This window comes from Suncus etruscus, chromosome 15, assembly GCF_024139225.1.
Source record: "Suncus etruscus isolate mSunEtr1 chromosome 15, mSunEtr1.pri.cur, whole genome shotgun sequence".
Lineage (NCBI taxonomy): Eukaryota > Metazoa > Chordata > Mammalia > Eulipotyphla > Soricidae > Suncus > Suncus etruscus.
Genome location: NC_064862.1, coordinates 932,424 through 954,792, shown reverse-complemented (window position 1 = coordinate 954,792; position 22,369 = coordinate 932,424). Strand labels below are relative to the sequence as shown.

At 37.0% G+C, this 22,369-nt stretch overlaps 1 protein-coding gene across 1 annotated transcript in view; it reads right to left on the bottom strand.

Moving 5' to 3' along the window:
• The window catches only part of EYA4 (EYA transcriptional coactivator and phosphatase 4), a 304,073-nt gene that overhangs the window by 252,013 nt on the left and 29,691 nt on the right, over positions 1–22,369 (bottom strand). The window contains exon 2 of the mRNA XM_049789603.1: positions 20,542–20,640. Within this exon, the coding sequence (XP_049645560.1) occupies positions 20,542–20,574 (33 nt within the window). The 5' untranslated portion in view covers positions 20,575–20,640. The remainder of the gene's footprint in view (positions 1–20,541; positions 20,641–22,369) is intronic.

Sequence of the window (22,369 nt, the reverse complement as noted above, 5' to 3'; positions counted from 1 at the left end):
TGTCTACGTTGCATGCCCTAGAGTAGGAAGGACCGAGGTTTGATTGCCCTGGTATTCCATATGGTCCCTCAAGCCAGGAGCGATTTATAAGTGCATAGTCAGGAATAAACCCTGAGCGTCACCGGGTGTAGCCGAAAAACAAAACAAAACAACAACAACAACAACAACAAAATTCAGTTCCCAGAATAGCAGAACCCTTGGACTGCTACTGGTTGTGGCACTGACAGCCCTTGATCTACTGGTCTAAAAAGTAGTTAGTCTTTACATGACCTAAACCCAACTACAATCATATTTGTAGTGAAGGTGTTTACATAAATATATTAATAAAAAAAGAAAAAATGTAGTCCTGTTGTTGGATGCAGAATTGCCAGGAGTAGCCTCAGAGCACCTGGGAACTACTGAGTAAGAATCTGTGAAAAATAGAAAAACTAAATAAATTTAAACAAATTTTGAAATATGACAAAATGTAAAGTTGAACAGAGAAAAAAGCTCTCTAGGAAAAATTGACAATGTAAAAATATATTTGAACTTGAAAATATCCATAATCATCTAATGACAAATTCTTCTTCAACAATCAAATTTAATTAAACTATGATGTGTGAATTTCTACCACCTGCTTTTAATTTGTTTGGTATTTGCAACAGAAACAATTTGATGTTCATGAAACAGTGTCACAAGACATTAAGAAAGTTATGATAATCATGAGGCAAAGCAGTGGAGAGAGACTAAAGTATCCTTAGACCAAAAATACATTTTTTATATAAAAATAATGTTGAGGGGCCGGAGCGGTGGCGCAAGTCGTAAGGCCTCTATCTGCCTTGCACACACTAGCCTAGCATGGACAACAGTTCGATCCCTCAGCATCCCATATGGCCTCCGAAGCCAGGAGCGATTTCTGAGCGCATAGCCAGGAATAACCCCTTAGCATCACCAGGAGTAACCCAAAAAATAAAACAAACAAAAGAAATGAGAAGCCTAGAAATAGTGATCCTTGAGGTCAGGGACAGACAGAACTCCTTTATTTTGTTCATTTTTGTTCTCCAAGGACTGAAATCAGACACACTTAACAGAGAAGCTCTCATTTATTAATACAATAGTCCACAAGCAAAGAAATATCAAAAGAAGGGCTGAAAAGATAGCAAAGAAGAAAGGCATTTGCCTTGCATGCAGCCAACCCTGAAGAAACGGTAGTTCAAATCCTGGCATCCCATATCCATGAGCCAGGCAGGAGAGATTTCTGAGCACAGAACCAGGAGAAAGGAAGGAAGGATGGAAGGAAGGAAGGAAGGAAGGAAGGAAGGAAGGAAGGAAGGAAGGAAGGAAGGGAGGGAGGGAGGGAGGGAGGGAGGGAGGGAGGGAGGGAGGGAGGGAGGGAGGGAGGGAGGGAGGGAGGGACCCTAAGTGCCATTGGGTATGACAAGGAAGGAAGGAAGGAAGGAAGGAAGGAAGGAAGGAAGGAAGGAAGGAAGGAAGGAAGGAAGGAAGGAAGGAAGGAAGGAAGGAAGGAAGGAAGGAAGGAAGGGCCCCTAAGTGCCATTGGGTATGACAAGGAAGGAAGTGCCATTGGGTATGACAAGGAAGAAAGGAAGGAAGGAAGGAAGGAAGGAAGGAAGGAAGGAAGGAAGGAAGGAAGGAAGGAAGGAAGGAAGGAAGGAAGGAAGGAAGGAAGGAAGGAAGTCCAAAGCCTCAGCATCAGTTCCAGCCAAAAGGACCCTTACCTTCCACAGACCCTTGTTTTTTATCTCCAGAATCAGGTACCACCCAATGGTGGGATCAGAATCAGGTACCACCCTAGGGTAGGGCACAATCACCGATCAGGGTAGGGTCAGTAACTGAGGCTGAGACCTTGGACTTCAGTCTTCTCTACCGAATAAAGCTAATATTTCCATAAGCCTGACTGTCTGCAAGCTGTTTACCCGCTGTTTCACCTCAGAACCGTTGGCTGGACAGGGTGGCAGTCGCGTGCTCCCAGCTGGAGGGGAAAGACCTCATCCTCCATTCCTCCTCCATCAGTCAACCTCTTCAGGGGCTGACTTGCAACAGGGGGACACACGGGGTGATGGCGGGCCGATGCAGCACTGGTGTATGTCGGGACATTACGTCGTGGCATTCACTGGTATTTTTTTCTCATTGGTCTCCATTTCAAAAACTGCGCGGGACGTACCACATATATTTAAAATAAAAATGGGAGGATTGGCTCTCAGTTTGGAAAGAGACAAGTTCGAGTGGGGGTACCATATATTTTCAAAATAAAAATGAGAGGATGGACTCACAGGCTGGGAAGAGGCCAGTACTCTTTTCCTACTTGTTTACTCTCAGTGGCCTCTTAGCCTCTTCCTTCTTTCATTGTGTAACTGTGGTTGCTACCATACTAGGTTTCTGATTAGTTCCCATGGACGGTGACAATTGAGTCCACTGTCTTAAGTTAGATTGTTTATTTTCCCCACTTTTTATCTTTTCTCCTCTATGTGAACTCTTCAATAAGGTATTTTGGTGAAAGAGTCCCTCAGTTTAACCCTTATGTTTGAACCAGGTCACGAAGATTGTTGGACTTGTTCTTGCGGCCCCCTTATGTGCTGATAACGCCAGGTGGCATTATTCCTTGTTGTTGGCATGGGCATATTAAAATGGAAAATACTATACATACAAATAATAAATAAATAACAAATAAGTTCTTATCTAATAGAGATAGGAACACACAAATTTTGTGGTGCAATGGAACCTTACAAACCCTGAACATGGACATGATGACCTGGCACAGGCCTCAGAGGTTTGGGTATTTTCCAGTCACCCCTGAACTAGGGAAGCCATCCATGAAACATCCAATGTTGTTTATGACATCACCTGGAAGCAATCCTCTACCAGGGAAGACCCTACTGCTGCTCTGACATCGATTTATTCAAAACAGTCTTCCCTTAACACTGAGAAGACTTAAACAACAATAACGACCTGCATACTGGACAGGGCTTTCTGCATTGCCCATTAATTGCGAGTTGAAATTAGACACCGCTCCGCACCATCCTGACTTCAATGTAGGATATACAAATTCCAGGACCTTCAATACAGAAACATGAGATCAATAACAGAGACTGTGAAAAATATAACTGTATGGGCCTACAGACAAGGACCGGGATTGGACAAACTAGTTTGCCTGGAGCCTAGAAATCGTCTTATGTCAGGAAACTTCGGGGGTAGGGTCTCCTTGTACTTAGGCCAAAGTTTTTCCTTTCCATGACCCCCATACTTTGGTGGGCCCATGCAAACAATAATTGCCACACTAACATTGTTTTTACAGTGCTCCTTTGACTCCAAATCTTTAAGAAACCACTAGTAAAAATATCTGTAACTGCAAACAAAAAAAGGTTTACATTAGTGTTAACATTTATGCTTTTAGTTAAACTAGCATTCTGGGGGATAAAGGAGGGTGATAAGGGATATATACTTGGGAACAGGGATGAAGGGAGGACAACTGCTGGTGGAAAGGCCCTCATTTATTGTCACTGTGTATCTTAAATATCACTGTGTAAGATTTGCCATTATATATTCTAATAAATGTCTGCCATTTAAATAAAAAAGAAAAAAATGTGTATCTCTTATGCAAATATGTACCAGCAGGTGTTCTGTTTGCATCCTGCTCCTCCCACTACCCCCACCTTGCTGCAACTGCTTAAAAACCCTTGCCGAAAAAGAAAGTTTGAGACTTTGATCAGAAATCCTTGACTTAGTCTCCTCTTTTCCCTCACCTGTTCTTTTTCAGGCTGAATCCACTTTACACCTACAATTACATATCCCGCGGGAGGGAATAAATACCTAGCATAGTAGATGGCCTACAACAAAGTCAAAATTCCATTTTCAAAGAATGAAAAACATAAATTGGCAACTGAAAATGTCTTCTATGAGTTTATTGAACATACATTTAAATAGAAGTTTAAATAGTTTTCATACTACTGAAGCAATTAACTGATGTATTGATATTCTAGAAATGCATAAATGAGTGTTTCATTTGTTTCCCATTTTTAAAAACAGAATTTCATACTATCTATAATAATGTATGTTGAAAAAAAAGTTTAAAAAATCTATTCTAGGTTAAAAGGAAGACTAAAAAGAGGTAACTGGTAGCACAGATGTTGGTAATTGTGAATTGTCCCAGAATATAGTATTTAAAAAAATATCCTACCTTCCTTTGGACATCTAACAATTTCTCAATCACAAGGAAACAGAGTCACAAAGAAAAGCATGACTAAATAGCTTTTGATGTTGACAAATACATGTTTATATATCATGTGTTTCATTTGCATTCTCATGTTTACTATTTTACAACTTCTAGTGCCTTTCTTCTGCAGCAATCAAAATTAGTTCATTCTCAGTGCAATAAGAAGCTAAGGCTGGGTTCCATGTTAAAAAGTTTTAAATATGTTCCTTTAAAATTTAAAATGTGTTTATTTTTATTTACTGTCTTATTTATTTGTTTATTCTCATTTATTTATTAATAGGCTTGGGACTGAATACCCAGCTGTGTTAGGGGATTTCTACTAGGTCTATGTTCAGAGATGACTCGTAGTGGAACTCTGAATACCAACTGTGGTACCAGGTTTCAAAGTGATGTCAAGTGCCATCAATTCCAATACTACTTCTCCAGACCCAAAGGAAGGGTTTTTTTTATACATCATAGAACACTTGGAATTAAACAAGATTAAGATTTGTGCATATTCAGGTCATTTTGAAACTTTCAGTAAAATTAATTCTGAGCGCCTTCAAAAAAACAATCAGGGTGCTGAAGCGGTGGCACAGTAGTAGGGTTTTTGCCTGCATGTGCTAACCTAAGATGGGCCGCAGTTCCATCCCCCAGTGTCCCATATCATCCCCCAAGCCAGGAGCTATTTCTTTTTGCTTGTTTGTTTGTTTTGGGCCACACTGGGTAACGCTCAGGGGTGACTCCTGGCTATGTGCTCAGAAATCACTCCTGGCTTGGGGGACCATATGGGACGCTGTGAGAGCAAAACGTATTCTGGTCCATCCTAGGTTAGAGCATGCAAGGCTACACTCCGGCCCCAGAGCAATTTCTGAGTGCATAGCCAGATGTAACCCCTGAGTATCACCGGGAGTAGACCCCCCAAAAAAACAAAACAAAACAAAACAATCCATCAGGCCAAAGCCATAGTACAGGATGTCAGGCATTTGCCTATCATGCACCCTACCCAGTCACCACTTATGGTCTCACTTAGAGTTATTCCTGAGTACAGCAAGATGTGACCCCAAAACAAACACAACAAAATATCTCTTCCACAAAATTTCCCTAGACTCAAAATTTGAACAAAAGTCATAGGTTCTGGGGCCGGGTGGTGGCGCTGGAGGTAAGGTGCCTGCCTTACCTGCGCTAGCCTTGGACGGACCACGGTTCGATCCCCCGGCGCCCCATATGGTCCCCCAAGCCAGGAGCGACTTCTGAGTGCATAGCCAGGAGTAACCTGAGCGTCACCGGGTGTGGCCCAAAAACCAAAAAAAAAAAAAAAAAAAAAAAAGTCATAGGTTCTGGGATGTGAAAATATCAAGAACATTAGTAGCATAGAAAGCACAACCTTGAGTCCAAAGCATATAGGCTGAATTCTGACTCTACTTCCAACATTTCGTGATCATGACCAACCTCTCCATCATCTTCTTGGTCTATGTATGTCTAAGTATGTCTGAAATAATAGTTGGACTGGTTTATGTGCCCTTCTTTCAAGCTTTAAAATACAAAAGCTCCACAAAGAGATTAACATTTACAAAAATAATTCAAATTTAGATTTAATATTGAAGTAGTTTTTTTTAAAGCTATCCAAATGTCCTGGAACATTGTAAAATAATGTTTTAAAGTCCAAAAAGAACTCTTTTTTTGTTGTTGTAAAATAATTCATTTTCTTCCGAGGCTCTACAGGGCCAGTAACTGAAATTCTCAGCCAACAGGGTCACTGGTAAAATGCCTGGATCAGAGAATGATGCTACTCAGGCAGTTAGGGACCACTAGAGTTGTACTGGGAGTGCTTGGGAGTATTCAGATCCATGATTGTGCTCACAAGTACTTAGAGTCACTTGAAAATGCTCAGAATCATCGGAGTCCTCCAGATCTACACCTGCCATTGCTTGCTTGGAGTTCATTTGATGTTGAGGATAAACCCGATTGGGTTACATGCCTGCAATGAGAACACTCTGACACCTGTACTATTCCCCAACTTAATGTATTAAAAATATTTTAAGAAATTTTCTTTTATATTCTTTTTTAAAACAACTTTCTTACATACATGATTGTGTTTGGGTTTCAGTCATGTAAAGAACACCACCCATCACCAGTGCAACATTCCCACCACCAATGTCCCAAATCACCCTCCTCCCCACCCAACTCCACCTGTACTCTAGACAGGCTTTCTATTTCCCTCATACATTCTCATTATTAGGATAGTTCAAAACGTAGTTATTTCTCTAACTAAACTCATCCCTGTTTGTGGTGAGCTTTGTGAGGTGAGCTGTAACTTCCAGCTCTTTTCTCTTTCGTGTCTGAAAGTTATTATTGCAAGAATGTCTTTCATTTTTCTTTTATATTCTTATGTATGTTAATTCACCCCAAAGTAATAATAAAGTAGTGCTGCAAGTTATTTCTCTCAATTTCTGTATCAAGTTGTTTTACTTAAATTTTTATTTAGTCACTGAGAAATTATTAAGCTATTCATGTTTGATTTTCAGACATATAATGTTTCAAAATCAATCCCTTCACCAGTGTCCACTTCCCTTCACCAATATCCCCTAATCCTCCTTTATCTCCCACTCACCAGTTGGCTTCTATGAGAGTACTTTTCCTTTAAGTTTTTGCACTGTGGTTTACAATACTGCTACTAATAGGTTTCATATATAACAGCTTACCATCTTTCAGTACTGCATCTTTCTCCTGAATAAACACTTCCCTTTATCATTGAATCGAGCCCGTTTCTGTTTCAGTAGGATACAACACTAAAGGGGCTTATTAATTACTAAATACCAGTTCTCATATCCTTTGCTTCCATTGTCTTTGGGTATTCATTATCCCATATTGTTTTCTTTATTCCAGAATAAAAGAGATAATTCTCAATCTCTCTCCCTGTAGCTATATTCAGCATAATATTCTCCAGATTTTCCATATAGCAGCAAATTGCATGCTTCCATAGTTTCTTTTGGCTGAGTAATATTCCACTGTGTAGATGCACCAGAGTTTATCCATTCGTCTACTCTGAAACACTTGGTGTGTTCCCAGAGTTTGGTTATTGTGGATAGTGTTGCAAGGAACAAATGAATGCAAATGTATTTTCTCCATTTTTGTTCCCTTGGGGTATATTCCAAGAAGTGGAGCTGCTAATCAAATGGAAGCTTTGATATCAAACCTAAATCCATATGGTACAGAAAGAATATGCAGGCAGAACTCTCCATGAAACTGAAACTACAGGTGTATTCAAAGAAGTGAAAGTATTCATAGAAGTGGAAGCAAAGATAAACAATTTTTAAATTAAAAAGCTTCTGCACCCCAAAGGGACAATGACCAGGATACAAAGACAGTACATCAAATGGGAGAAATTATTTATTCAACATTCTTTAGATAAGGATTTAATATCAAAAATATCTAAGGCACTGGTAGATCTTTACAAGGGAAAACATCCACACACCAAACAAACAAACAAAAACGGGAGAAGAGAAATAAAAACTTACTCAAATGAGAAGCACAAATAGCTAAAATACACATGAAAAAATGATACACATCATTAATCATCAGGGAGATACAAATCAAAACAACAAGGAGATATCATCTCACACCTCAGAGACTTATGCATCAAAATTAAAAAGAACAATCAATGTTGGTGCAGATGTGAGGAGAAAGGGACTTTCTTTTATTGCTTATAGGAACGTCGCCTGGTCAAGCAAACCATTTTGGAAAACAGATATTTCTAAAAGTATTTTATCAAGTATATATAATTAGTCTGATGCTAAATGTTAAGCAGTTTTCCACTTAAGATTTCTACATTACCATTCAAACATTATTCATGTAGTAACATCTGAAAGCTTTCAATGAATTACTTTTAATTTCAAGTTTCACGTTAATAGCTCATTGAAAATAATGTACATTCAGTCCCAATGGCAGTGCAAGAACAAAATAAATTGAGAGAAAATTAATCTACCATTAAAATATTATAAGTATAAAACAAGAAATATTCAGTGTAAAATGTACTACCTTGGAGATTAGCAAACTGATTTAATATTTTAAAATAATTATGTCTAACTTGAAATGATTGTTACTGTCCTTATTTACTTCTTCAGAATAATTTTTTTTATTTTGGGCCACACCAGGTGATGGTCAGGGGTTACTCCTGGCTATGCAATCAGAAATCACTCCTGGCTTGGGGGGACCATATGGGACGCCTGGATTGAACCAGGTCTGTCCTGCGTCATAAGTGTGCAAGGCAAACGTCCCTACCGCTGTGCTATTGCTCCAGACCCTACTTCTTCAGAGTAATTCTTACATAATGGAATGTGTCCAAATCATCCAAAGAGTAAGCAGACACCATTACAGTAGGTATCACATAAATGTTCAGCAGACAAGCAATCCAGATATATCTCGATCTCTTACATAACCAACGATAACAAATTACTTAACAAATATTTCAATGAGGCGTAAGATTTCACAAAAAGGGTTTTAATCAGAAATTATTTCCCTAGTATAAAAATTCCTTAATTTTGGGGCCGGGCGGTGGCGCTGGAGGTAAGGGGCCTGCCTTGCCTGCGCTAGCCTAGGACGGACCACGGTTCAATCCCCCGGCGCCCCATATGGTCCCCCAAGAAGCCAGGAGCAACTTCTGAGCGCATAGCCAGGAGTAACCCCTGAGCGTCACAGGGTGTGGCCCAAAAAACAAACAAACAAAAAAAAAATTCCTTAATTTTGAATGATTTTCCAAATAATAAATATTACACAAACTGAGAAAAAATACTTCAATCCACCTGGGATTGTTGCCAATGCAAACTTCAATTTATGAAAAAATGAAATAGACAATCTCACACCAAGTAGGAATAAATAAAAATAAAAATAAGGTAGGAATAAAGGAGTTTAGTAGTATGTAAATCATGAAGAATTAAGGAGTGGAAGACAATTTATTTGTGGATAGTGAGCAACATATTTCCTGCTATAGAAAAGGAATAGTTCTCTAATACTACCTATTATTTTCATTTTATGGAAATGCTCTCAAAAACTGAAGGTGCCAAGACTTTTACTTGAAATTTACTGATCTTTAAACTTACTTTCCTTAATATTAGTATTTTAAAAAACTACATGACATGATATCTATCCTGTATTTTTCATTATTGAATATAATAACCATGGCAAAACTGTGGCTGTAAGTAGTTAGGCCAGTGGCAAAAGCATATTATATATATAAATTTTACAGTTATAAATACTACTGAGTATACAGTCATTATCCATTGTCTACATTTTCAGATATTTATGAAATAAGCAGAGAAATCTTCGAGACCAGGATTACTCAGATAAGAGCTAGCCAAAACATGAATATAAGCTGTGAAGCATAAAGATATTAATGAATAAATGTAAATACAACTAATCATAGTACACATTTAAATCTTTTTTGAATAAATATTTTAACTTCCTGTTTACAACTTTAATCTATTGTTTAATTCCGGGTGAAAATGAAGTAACCCAAATATGCACTCTGTTATATAAAAGGCCAAGAGGATGAAATTACATCTTTCTCTAATAAGGTCCTTTGAAATTCTATACTAGAGTAACTTAGCAGCCAAATTATTTTTTTTTTGTTAATGCTGATTGAGCAGTAAATAATAACCAGAAGGAAAACAAACATGTGAAAGAGTGTTTCACACCTTTGCCTGAGGTTTCTTACATGAGCCTGATTTGGAGGCCCAGGAGATAGCACAGCAATAGGGCATTTGCCTTGCATGCAGCCAACACAGGACGGACCCCAGTTTGATTCCCAGCATCCCATAAGGACCCCTAAGCCAGGAGCGATTTATGGATGCAGAACCAAGAGTAACCCCTGAGCACTGCCGAGTGTGGCCCAAAAACTAACTAACTAAATAAATAAAACCAAATAAATAAATAAATAAATAAAACCAGAGTCTGATTTGCCGACAGCTATAGTTCATTAGTTGAAAAACTAATGAAAGCAACTGAATGCAATACAGTTTTTAAGAAATGTGTTTAATTTCCAAATGTAATAGAAAATTTATATCAAAGCACTCAAACTTTAGTTTTGAATTTCAAATAAAACAAAAAAATTCAAAACAGGGCTGTTAGTTCATTCATAAGCTCTTTGTTTCCATTTTTACATACATAAAATAAAGGGGTAGAATAATATATAAAGTTCCTTAATATCTATAAAAATCCTCTAGTTCTGTGTTGCAAGCACAGAATTCAAAAGAAGTCTTTTTTAGGTTTTTTGCAGTGGTACTCGGGATTACTCCTGGCTCTGAGTTTAGGAATCACTCCTAACAAACTCTGGGACCTTATGAAGTGTTGCATATGGAAAACCAGGATCACAGGTTGCAAGGCAAGATCCCTACTCTGGCCCTGGAAGTACAACATTTAATGTAAAAAATATATGTCTTTTAATCTTCCTATAGATCTTGTCTATAAAAAATAGTTCTGACTCCAAGTTCCATTGAAGTCAGTTATTAATCAGTACAATGAGAACAAATAACGTATATAGTCCTCAATCCACCTCTTTGATATCCTTTCTGATGCTATGTAATTTTTAAAAATGCTCCTAGAACAAAATTTATATATATTCAAGTTTTCCTTATGCATAAAACCAAAGCATTTTATCCTTTTTGATTTAATCATGAATCATGATGGAGGACTGAAAAAAATATAAGGTATTTTCCTAGAAAATTTATTTAACAGTTAATAATGTCAGCTCTGGAGCTAGATGCCTGAATTAAATTCCTGCTCTCTCACCCACTAGCTTGGTGTCTCCTCACCAACCAATTGGAAAACAAGGACAATACGAACCCTCATCAAGCCTCTGAGAAAATTAAATGAGTAAATAAACACAAAGTACTGTAATTAATGAGCTATGAGCATTTGGCCTCAGACTCTAGTTAAATATGCTGTTGCACTGTTCACATACATCATCCAAGGAAATTGGGTCAAAATAATGTAAACTAAGAAAAACAAATAGACAATTTTGTCCTTTACTTCTTACTCATTAGGTTTTCTTACTTGATTTCTTTAACCCTGTTCTCCTGGCTCCAACCAACAGAGTAAACAATGAACTTCTCAACATATTAATCTTTGTAAGTTATTTGCATCCTAAAGGCATCTCATCAGAGAAATCAGTCCTTAAAGAAAAATGATAGGAGACTACGTAATTTTATATCAATTGTACGTTGAGACAGTACTTTTCCAGTATGACTCTACTATCAATTCTATCCCACTCATTTCTAACAAAACAGCCTCTTTTTTTATTGGACATCATGTGTCCAAGGAAAATAAAGCATCTAGTTTTCTTCCAAAGATAATTAGAGGCATTTTCATGAACCACAAGTGTTTATTTTTTCTCTTGCCTCTTCTTAACAGCATCAAGGCAAAAATAACATAAAATAAACAATCATTTGATACTATACAGAGACTTCAATCCTAGTTAGTATGACTATTCTGATAAAAGGAAACTAAGAATCCCTAACAAGTATCTCTATATTGAGTTCTAGGAAATCTCTGTCATTATTTAAAATAATGAGCATTGCTAGTCTTATATTTCTTAAGTCCTAATACAGCCATGATTCCATCTACTTCCCTAGGTAGTGCTATATATTACATATATAATTTTATATCTATATATTATTTTATAATAAGAAGATATATATAGTATTATATAATGCTATTTATATGTATATATCTTCTTCTTATAAAAATAAACACAGTAAACACCTGTGAATAGCTAAAGCAACCCTGAGAAAAAGATTTCCCCAACTTTAAATTAAAAACAAACAAACAAACAAACATCATATGGTCTATTCAAGGATAGTGGGATTGACCAGCATTTTGAGTGTCAGAGGGTGTGAAGCCTCCCTCAGGAGCTTCATTGTCATGCTGACTTTCTCTGAGCCCATCCTCCTCTCCACCACTACCTGAGTCTATTCTTCATGTTATCGCATACTTTTCCCATTCATTGGAAAAGGTATTTGTTTCTTTCAATACATGTTTGATTTGTCTTCTTTAAACTCACAAGCTTCCTTTTACTTCCTCTTCCTTTCTCCATTTCATTACTAAAATATCTATTTTGGCCACAAATCCATGGGGAAAGCTTTCTGAAGTATTGCTAATGGTCTTCTATTTGACAGAGAAAAAAGCTTTTCCTCCTTTCCCATTCAGTTTGACCTCCTGAAATTTCATATATTGATGTCCAACTACCTCTTAACATAACCAAGGTTACTAGCACTAAAACACCTCTACTTTTTTTATAAAAGGGGAAAAATTAATGTCTTGTATCTTGTTCTTCCTTTTGTTTCCCCTACATTTTCTCCCTCTCTTCTGGTTCTGTCATTTGCCACATTATAAAACTTGTATTATAAGTTTATCCTCATCCATAAAGCCAAATAACAAACCCCTTTATGTATGCCACATCCAGATAAATACTACTCTATATGGCCAAGATCAGACTTTACTAGCCTGATGACCAACTACCTCTTAACATAACCTAGGTTACTAGCACTAAAACACCTCTACATTTTGATAAAAGAGGAAAAATTAATGTCTTGTATCTTGTTCTTCCTTTTGCTTTCCCTACATTTTCTCCCTCTCTTCTGGTTCTGTCATTTGCCACATTATAAAACTTGTATTATAAGTTTATCCTCATCTATCAAGCCAAATAACAAATCCCTTTATGTTGCCACATCCAGATAAATACTCCTCTATCTGGCCAAGATCAGGCTTTACCAGCTACTTGTGTGACATGTCCTTAAAAATAATCCTTACCTAAACACATCCTCTATTTTCTTAAGTCATTGACACCTGCTGTTGAATACCTTGACTGGTATCTGCTAAACTTGAAACTCAAGAACACTCCTTCCCATTTTCCTTCTGAATCTACAACCATCTCCTCTTTTAGTACTATTGGCTAGTTCCCAACTTCAACAAAATTTCCTTTTCAAGCTATTTTCATTGATGATTTCCCTTTTCCCTCCCAGGTTCCCATCACAGCTTAAGCCACGAGTCGGCCACGTGTGGTCCACAGTCTACCACCTGTTTATGTAAATGAATTTTTCTTGGAACAGTCTTGCCCAGGCACTTACCATTGTCTATGACTGTGTTCTGACTCCAACAGCAAAAGTGAATCAGCCTCACTTGTACAGTAAAACTATGGCAAGAAAACCAAAATTATGTACAGGACAAACATGCTGCCCTTGGTTTCAGCCCATTTTGAGTTCATAGAGAAACTGCTTCCAGGGCTCTCACACCTTCTTTTATGCCCAGTTTCACACCTTTCTAATCTTCCTACCATCTGTCTAATTTTCCTAATACATTACTACAAAAATATTACTCTATTGCTCAAAAATTATGTGACTTCCATGTCTAAGGAAAAAGGCTCAAAAATCATAGGGTCATACCTAACATATGCATAGACTTTATGTAATGACAAGCAGCAGACGAGACATCAAGGGACATGTAAATGTCTACAAATGTCTTTGTCTTGGCATCAAAGCACTTTGCAGTCTAGTCTCAGCACTTCTCAGCCAGATTTCCCACCTCTCTCCATTTTCATCCCACAACAACGCAGATTGAGTAGTTCTATGCCAGCCACACTGCCTGGGCAAACCTCCCTGCCTTTCATATTTTACCCTTCTCAGTCTTATTTTTCTCATTTTCCAGACCAAAATAAGGCCTCTGGTGTCCATTAAAGCTCATTTTCTCATCTGAAATCCCATTAAGGTTTGACCTCCAACTTTTTAGACAGGGGTCCAAGTTCACTGTCCCTCAGACCGTTGCCTATGTGGGCTTTTTTTAACCTATAGTTAAGAAACTATAGGTTAAAGAAAAACTATAAACAGTAGTGGCTCATGGGCCACAGTTTGAGGACCCCTACCCAAGACTTAAAGCCACGTGGAGCTGAGAGCTAGAGAGAGGAAGGGGAGTTGAAGAGTGTGGCACACACTCCACACATGCAAGCTGTGGGCCCTGGAAAAGTCAGCAGCTAAGCAGGGATGGCAGTGGTGGCAAAAATTCCAACAGACTGGATAAATGTCCATGAGCCATTGCTTGATGACTCTTGATCTATATTTTTTTTGATTCCTTCCTTAACCATTCCAAAATAGATTTTCCATACTAATTGTATAGTAATCATTATTCTATATTTTGAGTTTAAAAACTTATTTTGTTTCTTGCTTCGGTTTTACATTTTTATAAAGTATCTTATCATCCTACCCCCTTCATATTTAATACAAAGAAGAAATATTCTAAATAATTTTCAGGTTAAAGTGCATAAACAGGGGCCAGACACTGGGTAAGGCATTTGCTTTGCATGTGGTTCATCTGGGTTCAATCACTGGCATCCTATATGATCTTGCAAGCCCACCAAGAGTGATTCCTTGTACATATGCACCAGGAACACACACTGCCATCTTTTCAGAGTTGTTGATCCCTCTAACCAAAGTCAAGTATGGTCAGATAGTCACATCACACAATTCTATAATCAAAGATAATTCTATAAAATCTCTAAGAACAAAGAGTAGACTTATGACCTAACTCATTTTATATTCTAATAGAATAAAACTAAAATTATTAAATTATTAAATTATCAAAAGCAGCCAATCCAGAACCAAAGGCGGTTGGTTCGAATCCTGGTGTCCCATATGGTCCCCCGTGCCTGCCAGGAGCTATTTCTGAGCAGACAGCCAGGAGTAACCCCTGAGCACCGCCGGGTGTGGCCCAAAAAACAAAAAAAAATTATTAAACAATAATTATTCAATATATACCTTTGATATAATTAAATAAATTCTATAGTTTTAATGCATGTTAATTAACCTTGTTATTAATTTTAAAAAATATGAATGAAAACTGTATTCAGAATAAATATTTGAGTTCCTATATTCTTAGCAGCACTATTCACAATAGCCCAAATCTAGAAACAAACCAAATATCCAAGAATAGTTTACTGAATATAGAAATGATAGCACACACACACATTGGTATACTAATCGACTAGAAGAAAAAATAAAATCAAGCAACTAGCCCCTGAGTGGAGGTATCATGCTAAATGAAGTAAGCCATGGGAGAGACAGATACACAAAGATTTCTCTCATATGTGGGAATATAAAGAAGTATAGTAAGGTAATAACAAATGGCCTAAAGCAACAGGTACTTGAACTGATCTATAGGACAAAATTTACCATGATGGGGAAATTGGATGAGCACACTTTAGGTGACCCTGATACAATAGAGAAAGAAAAGAGACAGTTCTGGTAGCAAGTATGGTATCAGAATGTTGTATTCATGAAACCTTATCATAAAACTGTAATCATGGTGACTAAAATCAAATATTTAATAACAATAAGTAGGAAGAAGTGGAAAGATACAAATATTGTATGCCTAGGAGTTTCTAGTAAGGGCAAGTAAAAGTAAAATAGCTTTGATTATGAATAATTTTAGAGACTATTCTAGAGCAAATTAAAGCAAATAATAACTAGCAAGAGAAAAAGATCCAAAACAAAGGTTTGAGCAAAGAAGTCTAAAGATATATGAAAAATTAAGAATGGAATTCTCTAAGACAATTATTAAGTATATAAATCTAACACTTTTCAATTTAACCACCTCAGTAGCTGCTGGTGACATCTACTGTGATGAGAAATGGAAGAATAAAAGGTAATGGAAGGAATTCTGGGAGAGGGAAAATCTAGTGAGTTAACTTTCTTTTTTTTAATATATTTTTATTTAAGTAACATGATTATGGTTGGGTTACAGTCACAAACACAACACCCCCCTTCACCAGTGTAACATTCCCCCTCCCAATACCCCCATTCCCCCTTCCCATCCCCTGCCTGTATTCAAGAAAGGCATTCTACTACAGTTATTTGTTTTTTAAGTTCAGTAAAATGTTGGGGTTTTTTTTCTTAAAGGATAAGGGTAAAAAAAAATAGTAAAGGTGTGACAGTGGCAATCGCCGTTGTTTGCATAGGCCCGGAAAAATATGGGGAAAACAGAAAAAATATCTTGGCTTGATTACAAGAAGGCCTCACCCCAGAAGTTTATTGGCATAAGACCGACTCTGGGTTCAGGCATACCAGTTCGTCCAACCCGAGTCATTCTCTGTGGTCCCGATGAAACTATTTCACACTTTAGCTGTTGTTGGTATCAGGTTCCTATATTTAAAGATTCTGGATTCTAATGCATTTCATCAAAGTCAGGCTGATGTGGAGCATCCTTTAGTTTCAGCACACCACTAGATGCAGAGGGATCTGCCCTGCAAGCAGGCTGTTACTGAGTCGTCTGGGTGTTGAGAGCACTCTTTGGAGTAAGTCAATGCCAGAGCCGTGGTAGGTCTTTTCTGGTAGAAGTTTGTATCCTGGTAATGTTATAGACAATTGTGGTTGTTTCCATAGATGGTATCCATTGTTCAGGGGTGTATGGGCAGTGCCCATTCTTCTGAATTAACTTTAATCTGCTGGAAGAAACTATTGTGGAATTCCAAGTAGAGCTGTCTTTCAGAGAAGGTGGTCCAATTTGGAATAATGAATTCTTACTCATGAAGAGCTTCTAAAGTTAGGTAGCACATACCTTTTATGTGCTGGGCCCTTCATCTACCTTATTTTTATTATCAGCAAATATATAGATGCAGATGAGTTTACATAATCTTTCAGTATTAAATGTCAGAGATTTCTGACCATTTCAAAACTCAAGCCCTCAACCACTATATTCTATCATTCAAAGTTTATCAGAGATTTTAGAAGCAAATCAAAGTGAATTAAATTATAATCTCCTCTAATTTCATTTATTTGTCTTTGACAACACTCAAAACCATAGTAAATTTGTCCCAAACACAATGACATTGGAAGTAGATATAAAGAATTGGAAAAAATGAATGGAAATAACTGAGAGAGTAGGCAACTAATAATTATTGCTTTGTCTATGCCCATAGAAAGATTACTGGAATGAAAATAGACATGATCTAAGCTATTTTTCTCAATAACGTGAATTCCATTCTTTAGATCTTCTAATAAAAAGTTTAAATCCACTTCAAGTTCTCACTCATATAGAGTCATTTCAATGTAAATGAGTTGATTTTTTTGTAATGTTTTGAGAACTATACATGTCAAAATACAGGCATTCCCAAAACAGAAAGACATGGAGAATGCTTTGGACTTGGAGTCAGAAGACGTGTGTGAAGTCTCAGTTTTGACCACCAACAGTCACATAAATGAGTACTAGTCATTAGAAGACCCAAGTATATGCCTCTGCACATTTATATGGTGAACAGATTGGCCTATAGTTACAAAGAAAGAGTAAGATCAAAGCCATCATTCTATTATCACCTAAAACAAACTTTAATTCCAGCATTTAAACAGAAGCACCCACTCTGGCAGGCCTATAGATCAGAAGCAGGTCAATTGACTCCAAACAGGTTGGGAAGTTTGGTATGAATAAGGAAAATGACAGAATAGAGAGTATTTCTCTTTTGTTTTCTCAACAGCTCTTCCATTTTCACTACAAACTCAGCAGCAGGTTTGAGTTTACAGGTCAAAAGTTTACCCTGAATTTCTGCTTCACAAGACTGGTTGCGTTTTAGCAACACTTTTCTTTTTTTTTTTTTTTTTTTTTTGAGATAGCAGCATACAAAAATTCTTTAAGGGTTTCGTGGTATAATACCACACTGCATCAAAATGTATGTTGTCATTCCACACCCACCACCAAAACTTTATCATTTCACCACAGGACCTCACCCTTCATCTTTTGTCTTTTTCTTCTACCCCTTTGGTAACACTGGTTCTGCAGTAAGAATTTTTTTATTTGACTTTACCTGTTTCCTTGCTTTGTTTCTATATATGAGAGATAGAACTTTTTCTTTCTCCTGACATTTTTTAAAGCATTAACTTCTCCAGAATAGTTACAGAACCCTACAGGGGTTTCAAACTTGCGGCCCTCCGTACATTTTGTGGCCCTGCCCTAGAGGAATCTTGTTTTGTTTTGTTTTGTTTTAGTTGTTTGGGTCACACACACCCCAATGTTCAAGGCTTACTACTGACTTTGCACTCAAGGATCACCCTGACTTTGCCTCCTGCGGCCCCTCAGTAAATTGAGTTTGAGACCCCTGACTTAGAAGAATATGATTTATAAGTGCTGTATTTCATTTTAATAAAAGACAGTATGAGAAATTTGGGTAGTAGCCTCCTTCGATATGAAACAGAAATACATGTTCTCTTCAACTTACAGTACACACAAAACAGAAAAGCATTTGTAAATACACTCTCTAGTCTAGAGTTACTGAGTGGATCAAACAATTCAATTTGATGAAACTTTCCATGCTTTAGCTAACAGTTCTGTTTGGGAAACCCTCAATCTGAAAAAATGAGAGAGAGCTAGTCATTTATTTCCCCTCTCACCCACATATAGTTCAATTTCCACCCCATCCTCACACACACAAATACTCAAAGACACACACAGTCAAGTAAACCATCTCTGTGTAAATATAAACAATAAACCTTTCATAAAGTATCACCATTGATGCATGCATCAGATATTGAAACTTCACCAGATACAATCATTTTACTACATAAAGTATCACATATACAAATCTTGAGAAGTCATAAACATGCATTGTTATAAGGGTGACATTATCATGCTAAATTTTATCCATTTGGCTCGAATCTATGCTATGACTATTTAATCATTAAAATTGCATTGAAAGCTCCTCCCATATATCATGCCTTTTCTTTTCTTTTTGGCCACACCTGGTGATGCTCAGGGGTTATTCCTGGCTCAGAAATCACTTCTGTCTTGGCGGACTATATGGGACGCCAGGGGATCAAACCATGGTCCATCCTGGGTTAGCCGTAAACGAACAAAAGCCTTACCGCTGGGCCACCACTCCGGCCCCAAGTCATTACTTTTATAAGAAAATTCTAGAATTACTGAAAATGAAATTTTAATGGCATTTGAAAATGTTCCTAATTTGTTACTTTGTAATTATGGTTATATAGAGAAGCATGTATCATAAATATTACAATAAAATACATATATGTAGGTTTGGGGGCCAAACTCAATGGTACTCAAGGCTTCTCCTGACTTTATGCTCAAGGGTCATTTCTGGCAACAGCTCACATGGTGCCGGTATTTGAACTCAGATCAGTTATAGGACAGACAAGCTCCATAACCCTGAATTATCTATCTAACCCTGAATTGTCATATATTTTCATAAATACTGACATAAAATTGGGCGATAAAATTGCAATATTTAATTAAGTTAGATAATAGCAATTTCTATAAATTAAAAATGAGTTTTAGAAGAAATACTTGATTTAAAAATTAACTTGAAATACCATATAGATACCAAATTATGCATTCCCTATAGTTCAAACCCACTTGCCATTGACATATTTTCTAGAACCATATTGTATGCATGGGTAGTTGGCAAATTGAGATATATCTAAAGTCAATCACATCATACAACTGATAAAGAATAGCATCAATCTGTGGAGCACACACTTCAGAGATACATGTCTCCTCAATAGGGGCCCCATGTGGTAGAAGTGTGAGGACCGGGGAAGAGGTCTCATTTACTCTACTTCTAGACACTGAAAATTAAGTGGCATGAAGATGGAGACAATTTATGAATGAGCTTGAAGAAAAGGCCATAAAAATCTTTTCTCTTTTGAAAATAAAAATCTGAACTGAGGGTGGCGGAGCTATAGCATAGTGGAAGGGCATTTGACTTGCATCATGCCAATCCAGCGGCAGACCCAGCTTCGATACCTGGCATTGCATATGGTCCCGAGCCTGCCACAAACAATTTCTGAGTGCGGAGCCAGGAGTAAATTCTGAGCATTGCCAGGTGTGGCTCCAAAAGAGAAATCTGAAATAACTACCACCAATATGCTACACTCTTTGCTCTACAGAGTGCTCAATAAAATTGTCCTTGAGGAGTGTGGCTGCATTGTTCATTTTGTAATGAACAAAAGGCGTGCAAGTTGTAAATTTCTTTCTGTATGCTTTTGATATTCAACAATATATGCACTATCTAAACACACTAAAATGAAAAAATAAAATTGTGTAAGTTATTAAAACAGTTTTATTTCAACTCACGATTCTATATATCACTGATTTACAAGGAGAGAATCAAACGTGATCTCAAAATGAGATAACATAATAAGGAAAAATGACTGAATTTACAGGCTCTCTTTTATGATCTTGAAATAGAAATATAACAACAAAAACCCTTGCTTTTTGGCAATATATTCTATTAAACATTCTTTGAGTAGTCATATTAAAACTTGTTTCCAGTAAACTCAAAACTGGATTAGACTTACTGATTGATCATTTAAATCCTGGGGGTCTTCCATGTGGTTTCTTCACCTCTTCTGCTACTCTCTTGTAGAAGCAGCTTCTTTCAATCAGTAACAGATAATCTAAAATAAAACCATGAATCAAAAGAGAAAATGAAAAAGGTTATATTTTTATTTATTTCTAAAATTATTAAAACATACTTTGATATTTACTTTAAATTGATACTATCACTTGGCAATCTATAGAAACAAAAACACACTTTTAGTTGAGAATCTGTAGAAATATTACTTTTATAAAACAAAATTCAGTGGCATTTTATGCATGTTTGACAAGAATATTGATCAATCTTGCCTGGTAAAATTGGAATATGTAAATAGCTACTCAGTCATCTTCCAAATAAAGTATTTGAGAACAACTTATAGGCACAGTTAGCAATATAAATATTCAGTCTATTCTTCTGACGAGATATCTGTTGCAACTGACAAGTTTAAATTGAGTCTCCATGAACTACTTTCTAAAGTACAAAAAATAATTTTTACTCTATTGTATTCTAATATACTATATTCTGATATGTCAAGTTTTCTATTGTTGAAAAAATTAAATTATTTAGATTAGAGAAAAATTAAATGAAGGGATGTTTATTATTTAAAGAATTTTCTACAACATTATAAAATTCACAACATTTTTTTGAAAAATTACTTAAGTATCCTGAGCAATGGCACAGTGAATAGCACACTTGCTGTGTACGCTGCCCACCCAGCTTCCATACACAGCACACTATATGGTCCCCTGAACCCCTTCAGGAGTGATCCCAAGAACAGAGACGGCAGTAAGTCCTGAAATCAGGCAGGTGTACCTTCGTCCAAAACCTTACAGTAAAGAAATTAAACCATTATGCTAAAGGAAATACTATACAGAATATGTACAAAGGATACCTGATCTATAAATTGTGAAAAAATCAGTTAGCTATTCAAAACCACTTCATCTTGCCTCCATGCCGTACATTTAGAAAAAAAATTCAAGGCAAGAGGCTAAAGAGACAGTAAAGGTCTAAGTGCCTTGCATATAGCTGGTCCCTGTGCAAACTCTGGCACCACATGGTCCCTCAAGTATCTCACGATGCATGTCTGGATGTCTCTAAGCATCAGAGTAGACCCAAAGGCCCACAAACATCACACACGTGGTTCTAGTGGGCCCCCGGAAATTAGGGTTCTACCAGTTCTACCACCTCCAACCTTGCATTGAATCCCTGCCCTGGATGGCCTAGAATCACCAGGAAGAGGGATGGAGGGAGAGCACCGAGGTAAGGCGTTTGCCTTGCCTGCAGAAGGTCGGTGTTTCGAATCCCGGCATCCCACGTGGTCCCCCGAGCCTGCCAGGAGTGATTTCTGAGTGTAGAGCCAGGAGTAACCCCTGAGTGCTGCCGGGTGTGACCCCCCCCCCAAAATAAAAAGAAATAAAAAGAAAGAATCACCAGGAAGAGTCCCCAGGTGGTTTCCCTGAATACTCATGTTTGGAAATATTCTCCACTGGGGAAAAAAAATTCCTAAGAAATTAAAGTTTCTAAGAAACTCTAAAACTGGTAAGCAACATTTTCAAATTTCCATGTTGAGAATTTTATGAGACGCAATATCAAAATACATTTAAATTCCTTCGCACAAGAAAAAAAAGGCAAAATTAAATGAGATAGAGAAACATATAAATATTTGAACAAAATGAACCCATTGTTCATTTATTAATATATAGATTCTTGCAATCTTATCAGAAAAGTGCAATTTTATGCAAACCCTGCATAAAATTAAAAAATTAAATTACAAAAAATGAACACATTGTATTAAATACAATTATAAT